Raw genomic sequence first — 15,476 nt, 5'->3', positions numbered from 1 at the left:
AAAAAGAAAGAAGTGTAATAGGGACTAAAACATGTAAAAGTTATCTAATTTTTGTAAATGGTCAGTTTTAAGTTAATTGCATAAATGAGGCTATAAGGGCACTCTTCAATATACACAACACTAGATATAATATTTAGTTATAGCGTGGTGGCGCGGGGGGGAGGAGGCTAATGGGACACAGAGGTATGTTCTGTGGTCGATGACATTCCTCTGGGTCCCCTATGCACTGTTTTTTGCCTTCCCTGTACTCCGCAGTCACCCCCCAAAATTGCAGAAATTTAGCTTGTCTGCAATCTCGAGAGGAAGGGGTGTACCTTGCAGGAAAGGCACTCCTGCAAAATGCCCACTATAAATGATCATAACGCCCTATCCCAGCTCTAACATGGCAGCTCTGCCTCTCCCCTGCCTCTCCCATGTTGCTTCCCTGCCTCTCTGCACTCTGCTCTGTGATGTAGTACAAAGAGCATCATGGCCCCACAGAGAGAGCTATGCTATAGTAAGTTCAATCACAAATACAGTTGAAAAATATGCACTGGTAATAGAGTGTTCTGGCGGACAACAAAGGGCCAGCTGGGACTGTGGGCTGTATACAGTGTGTCACGCACACACACACAAACACATCAGAACAATATTAGCCCTCAAAAGGGCTTTTTTGGGGTGCTTTAAGCCATACATACCAGCGAGAAGCAAGCTAACAACAGCCTATCTAAAGCTTTCCGTATCTCCAGCAATTTCTCTCCTTTTCTCTCACTAAAGCAGCAGCCGGAGATTGAGAACATGGCCCGCGCTGCTGCATTTTTATAGGAGGGCAGGGAGTCCATGGGGGAATGCAGCCTGATTGGCTGCCATGTGTCTGCTGACTGTGATGTAGAGAGTCAAAATTTAGGCCAATGATGAGGTATAGGGGACGCGAACAACTGAATTTTGCCAGGAACTGTCCGCCGGCGAACCGTTTGGGCCATCTCTACCAACAAACACAAATGCAACTAGTGAAACAGAATTAACAGGCAGGGGGCACTTAGGGGTCCATTACAGTGCTACCAAAGCCACTCATCCTGAGTACCAGGACAAGCAGCAGGGATAACTAGAGTCAAGTTCCATGAAGAATTGTCAGTGAAGCATGACAAAAATATACGTACCTCCCTCTGTGCCTGCTTGTAGCTCCTCAGTCTTATGTCCTCACCATAGTCATGTGAAGGAGCAGTGGACAGCAGAAGGTTGAGACTCTGGAGGCTCTGCTTAGGACTAGTCCTGGGACAATTATATGAGAGCAGGTAAATAGAACTGGTCAACTGTCAACTCTCCAATATTGAGGTGAACAAAGGCTGGACATTGGTTGGTAGGTATAAGGTTCATAAAATATGTAGGAGAAAGATTTTTTTTTTAATTAGAGTATACATGCTTTTGCATGCTATAAGGGGGGTACATGCTTTAACATTACACTATTTGAGTGGTTTATATGAGGATTATATGCTGCCTTATTATATTATTTTTAGTAGCCATATGCTACCTTACTATTACATACAGTGTGAGTTTGATCAGGCCTAATTATGTTGGAAAGTTTAAGCTGTCTAATAATGTAGTGTAAGGGGGATATGCTGACTAATACTTGTATTTAAGAGGACTTGCTGCAGAGTTGAGTTGAGTGTCTGTATTATATTACTGCTAAATTTTGATTTAAATTTTAAAATTTTAGATTTCTTTTAATTTACTGTGTCTAGAAGTAGAGCTGAGCTGTGATTTAACCACTCACCCTCAAGGGTTTTACCCCTAAAAAAACAGAGCATTTTTTACCTGGCAACGCTCCTTCCAGTCATTTGCTTATAACTTTATTACTACTTATCAGAATGAAACAATCCATGTCTTGTTTTTATCACTACCAATTAGGCTTTCTTTGGGGGTTACTTTATGCTAGGAATTATTTTATTCTAAATGTGTTTTAATAAAAAAAAAAAATAAGAAAAAAAATGAAAAAAATCATTATTTCTCAATTTTCGGCCATTATAGTTTTAAAATAATACATGCTACCATAATTAAAACCCAAATTTTTTTTTGCCTATTTGTCCCGGTTATTGTAACATTTAAAATTGTTCCCTAGTACAATGGCCTCAATTCACTAAGCTTATCTCCTGTCTTTAATAACGTTTCTAGAGTTATCACCATGGTGATAAGGCATGTAGTATTCAGGAAACATTTTACCTCAGGCAAACCTAAAGTTAACTCTTCTGTCTTTAAGTTAACTCTTCAATCCTTAAAATAACCCCAGAATTATAAAGTTAAAGACAGGCTGTTAATTAACTGCATGTGAAAATAACTACAGAGAAGGTAACTTAACTACAGAGAAGGTAACTTAAGGAATAAATAGATAAGATAACTCTCTCACTGTGTGGTAGCAAGTTATCTCTTGCCCTACTATCTCCAGCATGATCATATTGAATTGAGGCCAATATCCTGCACCAATCTCTTATTTAGAAATAAAAGTACATTTTTTCAGTTTTGCATTTATCCCTACAAGCCCATCATTTCTAAAATTACAGTAATATACCCTCTTGACATACATATTAAAAAAGTTCAGTCCCTACTCTAAGGTAAGTATTCATGTATATTCTTTACGTGTATATATATATATATATGTATATATATATATATATATATATATATATATATATATATATATATATATACATATATATATATATATATATATATATACACATTTTTTTACAAAATATATTTTTGGTAACTATTGGGGAGTACGGGAGGTAAGGGGTTAATTTTAAAGGGACTCCAAGCAGTGCCTGTGGGCATGCCTTTAAGCATACCCACAACTAGTTAATTATATCCTCACACCTACCAGCATGATGTTTGTAATTATATCCCCCTGGGTTCCTTGTATTTCATTGCATTGCACTGAATGGAGCTGCCGACACTGGGGAAAAGTCGTCCTGTGTAATAAAATGCTGGACTCCAAAAAGTGCAGAAGCTATAGAAAGATGCATATCATTTTGAAGCTCTCTTTCTCCTCTTCCCAATGATGTATAAACCACCGCCCTACGCCTTTTAGTTTTAGCTATTTTCACGATCAAAATTGCCGTGGTTGCGATTTCGATTTCGGTTCATCATTGGAAAGAGGAGAAAGAGAGCTTCAAAATGATATGCATGTTTCCATAGTTTCTGCACTGCTCGGAGTCCCTTTAAATATTAAAGTTTCTTTTAATGAAAAAAAAAATGTGTAGATATAAATTTACTATTTACCCACAAGATGTCCTCATGCATAACTTCCCTATGCATGATATTACTAAGCAAAAAAGAAGTAATGCATGGATGTGTAAGTATTGGTTTTTGTGAATAGCAGCACCCTCTAATAGACGGCGGCGGTCATTAACACGGGTATTTAGATCAATGAATGGGATTATTATTCTCCTGGGTAACGACTGGCAGTGGTAACGACCACGGGAGTGTGTGTGTGGGGGGGGGCAGGCGGGGACCAGCGGTAAGGGACATAGTAGCTACGTCCCTGCAAGGAGAGTTGGGATTATGCAGGGATGTAGTTACTTGTCCAGGTGGGAGGGGAAGTGGTTAAGATTCAATTTTCCTTTTCTCTTCTAATGTATCCAGAAGTAGGGCTGAGCAGTGGAATTATACCTTTCTGGTTTCTAGGCTTGATTATGTAGGTAGAAAAAAACAAAGTTTCTTGTACTTTTGTACTTTTTGCTACTATCATCATATAGGCTTGATTATGCAATTCTGACCCAAACTCCAGACAGCTGGAAATTGATTCCATTATCCGTATTGCATACTGTGGTGCAAGGAATTAGGGTGAGGGTCATAAAACGCTTCAGAGTACAATTCCAAGTACTGATTAATGCTCAGTTTAGGTCAGTCGAGTATAAGATCTTTCACCAAAGACAATTGTTGGTGCTTCATAGCTGAAGTCTATGATGTTGCTCAAAAAAGGGTCATTGTAAAATTTCAGTCAGTGTCTAATGTTCACTGTTACTCTTTGCAATAGAAAATCGACAAATTCTTCCATTTTTTGTGTTGGGGTAAAATTATATCTACGTTTTTTAGCCTCAATATTTTAGCTCTTTTCCTAAACAATTAATTAACATATCAACATTGTTTTTATTCTCAGAGACAACAACCACAACTTCTCCTACAACAACAACAGACCCAACAACTTCTCCTACAACAACAACAGACCCTTGTACTGAAGGAGACATTTCAGAAGTCTGTACTACAGGTGAGCTTAAAGTACCAACAAACACAGATTCAAGTACTGAAAGAGAATTGACAGTAGCAAACATGAAGCCACATACTATTTATAAGCAGCTCAGTCATGTGGCAAGGTCTAGGAAAACATTGTACCAATACTATCACTAGATGGTCCCACATATTCAAGATGTGCTATGATATGAATAGCTCCACACCTTTGGGGAAAGGCAGGGGACAACTAGGGGTCTAGTACAATGCTACCAAAGGCACTCATCCTGAGTACCAGGACAAGCAGCAGGGATAATCAGAGTCAAGCTCCATGAAGAATCATCATTGAAGAGTGAGATAAATATACAAACCTTCCCCTTTACTGGCTTGCAGCTCCTCAGTCTTATGTCCTCACCATAATCATGTGAAGGAGCAGTGGACAGCGGTGGAAGCTTGAGACTCTGGAGACTCTGTTTAGGACCAGTGCTGGGACAATTATATGAGAGCAGGTAAATAGAACTGGTCCACTGTCAACTCTCCAATATTAAGGGGAACAAAGGTTGGACATTGGTTGCTAGGTATATGGTTCATGAAATATGTAGGAGAAAGATTTTTTTTTAATTAGAGTATACATGTTTTTTCATGCTATAAGGAGGGTACATGCTGTAACATTACACTATTTGAGTGGTTTATATGAGGACTATATGCTGCCTCATTATGTTATTTTTAGTAGCCATATGCTACCTCATTATTATATATGAGGATGATCAGGCCTAATTATGTTGTAAAGAATGAGCTGTTAATTATGTAGTGTAAGGGGAATATGCTGCCTAATAATTTTATTTAAAGGGAACCTGAGCTAAGTAAAACTATTTAAAATAAACACATGACGTAGCTGCAAATTAATATTACACACTTACCTCACCGTCAGTTCCTCTCAGAAGCTCACCATTTTCTTCTAACAGTAATCCCTTCCAGTTCTGATAATATTTTGTCAGAACTGAAATATGCCAGTTACAGTCAATTATATATCAGCTGCTGTCAGTTACAACTGAATGTGCAAGGTAATGTCCATGTTTCCCTATGGCTCACGTGGGCGATATTACAGTTTAACAGTGTGCTGACCAGGAAGCTGTTATGGGGTAATGGTCATTTTAAAAATGGAGGACAGTAAATTCCATTGATCACAGTGGACAAACAAGACGCAGGAGAAGATAAAGAGATTGATGAGTAGACTACGTGGGAGGTAAGTATGTTGTGTTCATGCTTATTTTGACTTTTAATATTCATTTCAGGTTCTCTTTAAGAGGACTTGCTGCAGAATTGAGTGTCTGTGTTATATGCCTGCTAAATGTTGATTTAACATTTTAGATTTCTTTTTATTTACTGTGTCTAGAAGTTGAACTGCGCTGTGATTTAACCACTCCCCATCAACAGTTTTACCCCCTAAAAAAACAGAGCAATTTTTACCTGTCAGCACTCCTTCCGATCATTCACCTATAACTTTATTACCACTTATCAGAACAAAACAATCTATATCTTGTTTTTTTCACCACCAATTAGGCTTTCTTTGGTGGGGGGGGGGGTACTTTTTGCTAAGAATTGTTTTATTTTATATGTGTTTAAACAAAATAAAAAATAAGAAAAAATTGAAAAAGAAAATATTTCTCAGTTTTTGGCCATTACAGTTTTAAAACCCACATTCTTTTTTTGCCTATTTGTCCTGGTTATTGCAACGTTTAACATTTTTCCCTACTACAATGTCTTGCGCCAATCTTTTATTTAGAAATAAAGGGGAATTTTTTCTGTTGTGCCATACTCCTTCCATTTCTGAATGATCACTTGAACAGTGCTTCGTGGGATGTTCAAGGCTTTGGAAATCTGTTTGTAGCCTAAGCCTGCTTTGAATATCTCAATAACTTGATCCCTGACCTGTCTTGTGTGTTCTTTGGACTTCATGGTATTGTTGCTCCCAATATTCTCTTAGACAACCTCTGAGGCCGTCACAGAGCAGCTGTATTTAGTCATTAGCACTCATCAGGCAATGTCTATGGGCAACTGACTGCACTCAGATCAAAGGAGGGGGCTGAATAGTTATGCACACTCCATTTTGTAGTTATTCATTTGTAAAAATTGTTTGGAATCATGTATGATTTTTATTCCACTTCTCACGTGTACACCACTTTGTATTGGTCTTTCACGTGGAATTCCAATAAAATTAATTCATGTTTGTGGCAGTAATATGACAAAATATGGAAAACTTCAAGGGGGCTGAATACTTTTGCAAACCATATATATATATATATATATATATATATATATATATATATATATATATATATATATTTATTTTTTTTATTTTATTTTTTTTTTATGTGTTTTTACAAAAAATATTTTTGGCAACTATTGGGGAGTATGGGAGGTAAGGTTTTTTTTTTTTTTTTACTATTAAACAAAAAATAATGTGTAGATGACCTCACGCATAACTTCCCTATGCATGGTATTACTACGTAAAAAGGAAGTAATGCATGGATGTGTAAATATCGGTTTTTGTGAATAGCAGCACCCTCTGATAGATGGTGGTGGTCGTTTACACGGGTACTTAGATCAATGAATGGGATTATTGATCTCCCAGGTAATGACTGGCAGTGGTAACGACCGCAGGAGTGTACGGGGGCAGGCGGGCGAGCGGGAAGAGACATGGTAGCTACATCCCTGCAAGGAGATATGGGATTTTGCTAGGATGTAGTTACTTGTCCGGGTGGGACTGGAAGTAGTTAAGATTCAATGTTCCTTTTCTTGTCTGCTGTATCCAGAAGTAGGGCTGAGCAGTGGAATTATACTTTTCTGGTTTCTAGGTTTGATTTTGTAATTCTGACCCAAACTCCAGACAGCTGGAAATTGATTCCATTATCCGTATTGCATACTGTGGTGGATGGAATTAGGGTGAGGGTCATAAAACGGTTCAGAGTACAATTCCAAGTACTGATTAATGCTCAGTTTAGGTCAGTCGAGTATAAAATCTTTCGCCAAAGACAATTGTTGGTGCTTCATAGCTGAAGTCTATGATGTTGCTCAAAAAAAGGTCAATGTAAAATTTCAGTCAGTGACTAATGTTCACTGTTACTCTTTGCAATAGAAAATCGACAAATTCTTCAATTTTCTGTGTTGGTGTAAAATGATATCTACCTTTTTTAGCCTCAATATTTTAGCTATTTTTCTAAACATTTCATTAACATATCAACATGTTTTTATTCTCAGAGACAACAACCACAACTCCTCCTACAACAACAACAGACCCTTGTACTGAAGGCGACATTTCAGAAGTCTGTACTACAGGTGAGCTTAAAGTACCAACCAACACAGATTCAAGTACTGAAAGAGAATTAACAGTAGCAAACATGAAGCCACATACTATTTGTAAGAAGCTCGGTCATGTGGTAAGGGCCAGGAAAACATTGTACCAATATTATCACTAGATGGTTTCACATATTCAAGATGTGCTGTCATAATAATACTGTAGTTCCATAACTTTAGTGAAAGTCAGGGGACACTTAGGGGTCAATTACAATGCTACCAAAGCCACTCATCCTCAGTACCAGGACAAGCAGCAGGGATAACCAGAGTCAAGTTCCAAGAAGAATCGTCATTGAAGCGTGAGATAAATATACAACCTTCCCCTGTGCCTGCTTGCAGCTCCTCAGTCTTATGTCCTCACCATAGTCATGTGAAGGAGCAGTGGACAACAGAAGAAGGTTGAGACTCTGGAGGCTGTGTTTAGGACTAGTCCTGGGACAATTATATGAGAGCAGGTAAGTAGAACTGGGCCAATGTAAACTCTCCAATATTAAGGGGAACAAAGCCTGGACATTGGTTGATTGGTATATGGTTCATGAAATATGTAGGAGAAAGATTGTTTTTAATTAGAGTATACCTGTTTTTGCATGCAATAAGTAGGGTACATGCTGTAACATTATGCTATTTGAGTGGTTTATATGAGGATTATATGCTGCCTCATTATGTTATTTTTAGTAGCCATATGCTACCTCGCTATTACATGAGGATGATCAGGAAAATTATGTTGTAAATAATGAGCTGTCTAATTATGTAGTGTAAGGGGAATATACTGCCTAATAATTGTATTTAAAGGATACCATAACTGAACATGTGTGGTTAAAGTTAGTGCAGCACTATATAGGTTGTAATACGCACATACCGACTGTTCCTCCCGCCCCCCCTCTGTCTGCCGCCGTTCACACTCTATACACTCCGGTGTGCGGCGACTTGCCCTGTGTGCACAGTTTGTCCTTCCCCCTTCACTTCTGGCCGTCACACAGTGCGAGGCTCAGAAGCTGCTGTCCCCTCTGCGCTGCGTGTGCGCTCCATTACACCGAGCATCACATAATTAGCATTAATTAGGGGGAAGGACATACTGCGCACACAGGGCGCAGTATGTCCGGGGCAGAGGTCAAGCAAGTCGCCGCACACCGGAGTGTATAGAGTGTGAACGGCGGCAGACGAAGGGGGGCGGGAGGAACAGTCGGTATGTGCGTATTACAACCTATACAGTGCTGCACTCATTTTAACCACACATGTTCAGTTGTGGTATCCTTTAAGAGGACTTGCTACAGGGTTTAGTGTCTGTATTATATGCCTGATAAATATTGATTTAACATTTTAGATTTCTTTTTATTTACTGCATGTAGAAGTAGAGCTGAGCTGTGATTTAACGACTCCCCCTCAAGCGTTTTACCCCCTAAAACAACAGAGCAATTTTTACCTGTCAATCAGCACTCCTTACAGTCATTGGCCTATAACTTTATTACTACTTATCAGAACAAAACAATCTATAGCTTGTTTTTTTCACCACCAATTAGGCTTTCTTTGGGGGGTACTGTTTGCTAAGAATTATTTTATTTTAAATGTGTTTTAACAATAAAAATAAGAAAAAAAAAATCATTATTTCTCAGTTTTCGGCCATTACAGTTTTAAAATATTACATGCTACCATAATTAAAACCTACATTTTTTTTTGCCTATTTGTCCGGGTTATTGTAACATTTAAAAAATTTCCCTAGTACAATGTCTTGCGCCAATCTTTTATTTAGAAATAAAGGTCCATTTTTTCAGTTTTGCGTTTATCCCTAATTACAATTCCATAATTCCTTAATTTCTAAAATAACAGTAATATACCCTCTTGACATACAAATTAAAAAAGTTCAGTCCCTCCTCTAAGGTAACTATTTATGTATTTTCTGTATATATATATATATATATATATATATATATATATATATATTCACAGAAAAATACTTTTGGTAACTATTGAGGAGTATGGGAGGTAAGAGGTTAATTTTAAATATTAAAAAATGTCTTTTAATGAAAAAAAATTGTTTAGATGTAAATTTACTATTTGCCCACAGGATGTCTTTATGCATAACTTTCCTGTGCATAGTATTACTATGCAACAAAACAGTAATGCATGGATGTGTAAGTATTGTTTTTTGTGAATCGTGGCACCCTCTAATAGACGGTGGGGATCATTCAGATGGGAACTTAGATCAATGAATGGGGTTATTGATCTCCTGGGTAACGACTGGCAGTGGGGGAAGGCGGAGGTGAGTGGAAAGAGACATGGTAGCTACGTCCCTGCAAGGAGATATGGGATTGTGCAGGGATGTAGTTACTTGTCCGGGTGAGAGGGGAAGTGGTTAAGATTAAATTTTCCTTTTTTTGTCTACTGTATCCAGAAGTAGGGCTGAGCAGTGGAATTATACCTTTCTGGTTTCTAGGTTTGATTTTGCAATTCTGACCCAAACTCCAGACAGCTGGAAATTGATTCCATTAGCCATAAAGTCTATGATGTTGCTCAAAAAAGGATCATTGTAAAATTTCAGTCAGTGACTAATGTTCACTGTTACTCTGTGCAATATAAAATTGACAAATCATTCAATTTTTTTTGTGTTGGTGTAAAATGATATTTATGTTTTTTAGCCTCAATATTTTAGCTTTTTTCCTAAATATTTCATTAACATATCAACATTGTTTTTATTCTCAGTGACAACAACCACAACTCCTCCTACAACAACAACAGACCCAACAACTTCTCCTACAACAACAACAGACCCTTGTACTGAAGGAGACATTTCAGAAGTCTGTACTACAGGTGAGCTTAAAGTACCAACAAACACAGATTCAAGTACTGAAAGAGAATTAACAGTAGCAAACATGAAGCCACATACTATTTATAAGCAGCTCAGTCATGTGGTAAGGGCCAGGAAAACATTGTACCAATATCACTAGATGGCAGGGGCGTAGCAATAGGGGGTGCAGAGGTAGCGACCGCATTGGGCCCTTTGGCCAGAGAGGCCCCAAAGGGCCCTCCCTCAACCTCAGTATTAGCTCTCTATTGGTCCTGTGCTCATAATAATCACTTCTATAGATACTTTGCATAGTGGTAATCATTAACAAACAGTTTCTTATCCCCTTCTTGCACCTCTGACACTGTAGTTGCCATTGGCAGGTTTTGGTGCACCATATAAATTATTACGCATAGAGTGCTTGGGGGCCCCATTGTAAAACTTGCATCGGGCCCACAGATCCTTAGCTATGCCACTGCTAGATGGTCTCACATGTTCAAGATCTGCTGTCATATTAATAGTGCCAGACCTTTAGAAAAAGGCAGGGGACACTTAGGGGTCTAGTACAATGCTACCAAAGCCACTCATCCTCATTACCAGGACAAGCAGCAGGAATAACCAGAGTCAAGTTCCATGACGAATCCTTAATGAAGCGTGAGATAAATATATGTACCTCCCCCTGTGCCTGCTTGCAGCTCCTCAGTCTTATGTCCTCACCATAGTCATGTGATGGAGCAGTGGACAGCGGTAGACACTTGAGACTCTGGAAGCTCTGTTTAGGACCAGTGCTGGGACAATTACATGAGGGCAGGTAAATAGAAGTGGTCCACTGTCAACTCTCCAATATTGAGGGGAACAAAGTCTGGACATTGGTTGGTAGGTGTAGGGTTCACACAACATGAGGGGAACAGGTTTTTTTTATTATTAGAGTGTAAATGCTTTTTCATGTTATGAAAGGGGGGGGGGGGGACATGCTGTCACATTATGCTGTTTGAGGGGTTTGTATAAGAATTATAAGCTGCCTCATTATGGTGTTTTTAGGAGCCATATGCTACCTCACTATTACGTATGAGGACAATCAGGCCTAATTATATTGGAAATAATGAGGTGTCTAATTATGTAGTGTAATGATATGCTGCCTATTTTCTTTATTCACGAGGACTTGCTGCAGAGTTGTGTTGTCTGTATTATATGCCTGCTAAATTTTAAATTTAAGATTTTATTTTTATTTTTATTTACTTTACCTAGAAGTAGAGCTGGGCTGTGATTTAAGATTCTTTTTTTTTTTTTTTTACTCTATCCAGAAGTAGGGCTTAGCAGTGGAATTATACTTTTCTGGTTTCTAGGCTTGATTTTGCAATTCTGACCCAAACTCCAGACAGCTGAAAATTGATTCCATTATTCGTATTGCATACTGTGGTGCATAGAATTAGGGTAAGGGTCATGAATTTCATCAGGGTGCAATTCCAGGCACTGATTAATGCTCGGTTTAGGTCAGTCGAGTATGAAAGTACTTGCCAAAGACAATTTTTGGTGGTTCATAGCTGAAGTGACGTCTATGTTGCTCAGAAAAGGGCGATTGTGAAATTTCGGTCAGCGACTAATGTTTACTGTTACTCTATGCAATATAAAATCGACAAATTATTCAATTTTTTTGTGTTGGCATAAAATGATATGTACGTTTTTTAGCCTCAATATTTTAACTATTTTCCTAAACATTTTATTAACCACTTCCGGATTCCGGGTGGTTTGGCTGATCTGTGCTGCGGGGGCTCTTCAGCCCGCAGTACAGATCAGAAATCAGGTAGGGCGATCAGCCTTCCCCCCTTTTTTCCCCAATAGGGGGATGTCCTGCTGGGAGGGTCTGATCGCCGCCGGCTGCTGTGCCTAGCGGGGGGGGGGGGGCTCCTCAAAGCCCCCCTCCGCAGCACTAGTCCTCCCTCTGCCTCCTTCCCTCCCTCTCCCGTCCCATGTGCGCGGCGCAGGACGGAAAGCCGTCCTGCGCCGGATAGGATAGGCTTTAGCCTATCAGATGCCGGCAATCCCTGGCCAATCATAGGCTGGGGATCGCCGATCTCCTCTACGGCGCTGCTGCGCAGCAGCGCCGTATATATGTAAACACCGGGGAACATCTTCCCCGCGTGTTTACATTTACCCTGCGAGCCGCGATCGGCGGCTCGCAGGGTGTTCACGGAGACACCCTCCGTGAACTGACATGGAACGGCCCCATGCAATCCACTTCAGGATTCAGGGGCGTAGTTAAGCGTAAGCAGAATCCTGAAGTGGTTAATATATCAACTATGTTTTTATTCTCAGTGACAACCACCACAACTCCTCCTACAACAACAACAGACCCTTGTACTGAAGGAGACATTTCAGAAGTCTGTACTACAGGTGAGCTTAAAGTACCAACAAACACAGATTCAAGTACTGAAATAGAATTAACAGTAGCAAACATGAAGCCACATACTGTTTATAAGCAGCGCAGTCATGTGGCAAGGTCCAGGAAAACATTGTACCAATATTATCACTAGATGGCAGGGGCGTAGCAATAGGGGGTGCAGAGGTAGTGACCACATTTGTCCCTTTGGCCAGAGAGGCCCCAAAGGGCCCTCCCTCAACTACAGCATTAGCTCTCTATTGGTCATGTGCTCATAATAATCACTTCTATAAATACTTTGCATAGTGATAATCATTAACAAACTGTTCCCCATCCCCTTCTTGCACCTCTGACACTGCAGTTGCCATTGGCAGGTTTTGGTGCGCCGTATCAATTGTTATGTATAGAGTGCTCGGGGGGGGGGCCCCATTGTAAAACTTGCATCGGGCCAACAGCTCTTTTGCTACGCAACTGTTAGATGGTCTCACAGGTTCAAGATGTGCTGTCATATTAATAGTGCCAGAGCTTTAGAAAAAGGCAGGGGACACTTAGGGGTCTAGTACAATGCTACCAAATCCACTCATCCTCAGTACCAGGACAAGCAGCAGGGATAACCAGAGTCAAGTTCCATGAAGAATTCTTAATGAAGTGTGAGATAAATATATGTACCTCCCCCTGTGCCTGCTTGCAGCTACTCAGTCTTATGTCCTCACCATAGTCATGTGAAGGAGCAGTGGACAGTGGTAGAAGCTTGAGACTCTGGTGGTTGTGTTTAGGACCAGTGTTGGGACAATTACAGGAGGGCACGTAAATAGAAATGATCCACTGTCAACTCTCCAATATTGAGGTGAACAAAGTCTGGACATTGGTTGGTAGGTGTAGGGTTCACACAATATGGGGGAGAAGGTTTTTTTTTCATTAGCGTATACATGCGTTTGCATGTTATGAAGGAGGGGGGGGGGGGGTTGAACATGCTGTCACATTATGCTGTTTGAGGGGTTTATATGAGAATTATAAGCTGCCTCATTATGTTATTTTTAGTACCCATATGCTGCCTCCCTATTACATATGAGGACAATCAGGCCTAATTATGTTGGAAATAATGAGGTGTCTAGTTATGTAGTGTAATGATATGCTGCCTATTTGTTATTCAAGAGGACTTGCTGCAGAGTTGTGTTGTCTGTATTATATGCCTACTAAGTTTTAAATGTAAGATTTAAGTTTTCTTTTTATTTACTTTACCTAGAAGTAGAGCTGGGCTGTGATTTAAGATTCTATTTTTTTTTTTACTCTATCCAGAAGAAGGACTGAGCAGTGGAATTATACCTTTCTGGTTTCTAGGCCTGCCCCAACGAAGCGGCAGCTCAATACAACAGTAACCTCTCCACAGCCTTAGACCATGCTGCTCCCCTGACTTTTCGTACCAACAGTCGCCCCAACCCCCAGCCTTGGCACACTGCCCTCACAAAAAAACTACAAAATGAGACACGGGCTGCCGAACGCAAATGGAGGAAATCCCGCCACAACCATGATTTCCTGGGTTACAAGACCAAGTTGCAGACGTACCATACTGCCCTCGCTGATAGCAAACAGATATACTTCACTCACCTGATCGCTACCCAAACCTCCAACCCACGTCGTCTTTTTGCCACCTTCAATGCCCTACTTAACCCCACACCTCCCCCCCCCCAACCTCCACCCTCTCAGCCACTGACCTATCTAACTACTTTATCAACAAAATTACAACAGGGATATTTCTCTCCTCCACTCTATCGCCCCCGCCTCCCCACCACATCCGACTCCTGCCTATTTCTCCTCCCTTACCTCCTTCAATCCTGTCAATTCTGACCCAAACTCCAGACAGCTGGAAATTGATTCCATTATTCATATTGCATACTGTGGTGGATGGAATTAGGGTGAGGGTCATGAAATGCATCAGGATGCAATGCCAGGCACTGATTAATGCTCAGTTTAGGTCAGTCGAGTATAACATTTTTCGCCAAAGACAATTTTTGGTGCTTCATAGCTAAAGTCTATGTTGTTAAAAAAAGGGTCATTGTAAAATGTCGGTCAGTGACTAATGTTCACTGTTACTCTATGCAATATAAAATCGACAAATTATTCAATTTTTTTGTGTTGGCGTAAAATGATATCTACGTTTTTTAGCCTCGTTATTTTAACTATTTTCCTAAACATTTCATTAATATATCAACTATGTTTTTATTCCCAGTGACAACAACCACAACTTCTCCTACAACAACAACAGACCCTTGTACTGAAGGAGACATTTCAGAAGTCTGTACTACAGGTGAGCTTGAAGTACCAACAAACACAGATTCAAGTACTGAAAGAGAATTAACAGTAGCAAACATGAAGCCACATACTATTATAAGCAGCTCAGTCATGTGGTAAGGACCAGGAAAACATTGTACCAATATTATCACTAGATGGCAGGGGCGTAGCAATAGGGGGTGCAGAGGTAGTGACCGCATTGGGCCCTTTGGCCAGAGAGGCCCCGAAGGGCCCTCCCTCAACCTCAGTATTAGCTCTCTATTGGTCCTGTGCACATATTAAAGGGGAACTTCAGCCTAAACAAACATACTGTCATCAAGTTACATTAAATATGCTAATTAGAATAGATAAGTAATCTAATCTCTTACCCACCCTGTTTTAAAAGAACAGGCAAATGTTTGTGATTCATGGGGGCTGCCATCTTTGTCATGGGGGAAGCCATCTTTTTGGTTGAAAGGAGGT

The 15,476-nt window shown here is 39.9% G+C and overlaps 1 protein-coding gene across 1 annotated transcript in view; it reads left to right on the top strand.

Annotated features, from left to right (window-relative positions):
- The window catches only part of LOC137562094 (mucin-3A-like), a 173,652-nt gene that overhangs the window by 47,109 nt on the left and 111,067 nt on the right, over positions 1-15,476 (top strand). The window contains exons 21-25 of the mRNA XM_068273431.1: positions 4,136-4,243; positions 7,467-7,542; positions 10,261-10,368; positions 12,659-12,736; positions 14,953-15,030. Of these exons, the coding sequence (XP_068129532.1) occupies positions 4,136-4,243; positions 7,467-7,542; positions 10,261-10,368; positions 12,659-12,736; positions 14,953-15,030 (448 nt within the window). The remainder of the gene's footprint in view (positions 1-4,135; positions 4,244-7,466; positions 7,543-10,260; positions 10,369-12,658; positions 12,737-14,952; positions 15,031-15,476) is intronic.

Source organism: Hyperolius riggenbachi, chromosome 3 (genome assembly GCF_040937935.1).
Source record: "Hyperolius riggenbachi isolate aHypRig1 chromosome 3, aHypRig1.pri, whole genome shotgun sequence".
Lineage (NCBI taxonomy): Eukaryota > Metazoa > Chordata > Amphibia > Anura > Hyperoliidae > Hyperolius > Hyperolius riggenbachi.
This window is presented reverse-complemented; position numbering and strand designations above follow the sequence as displayed.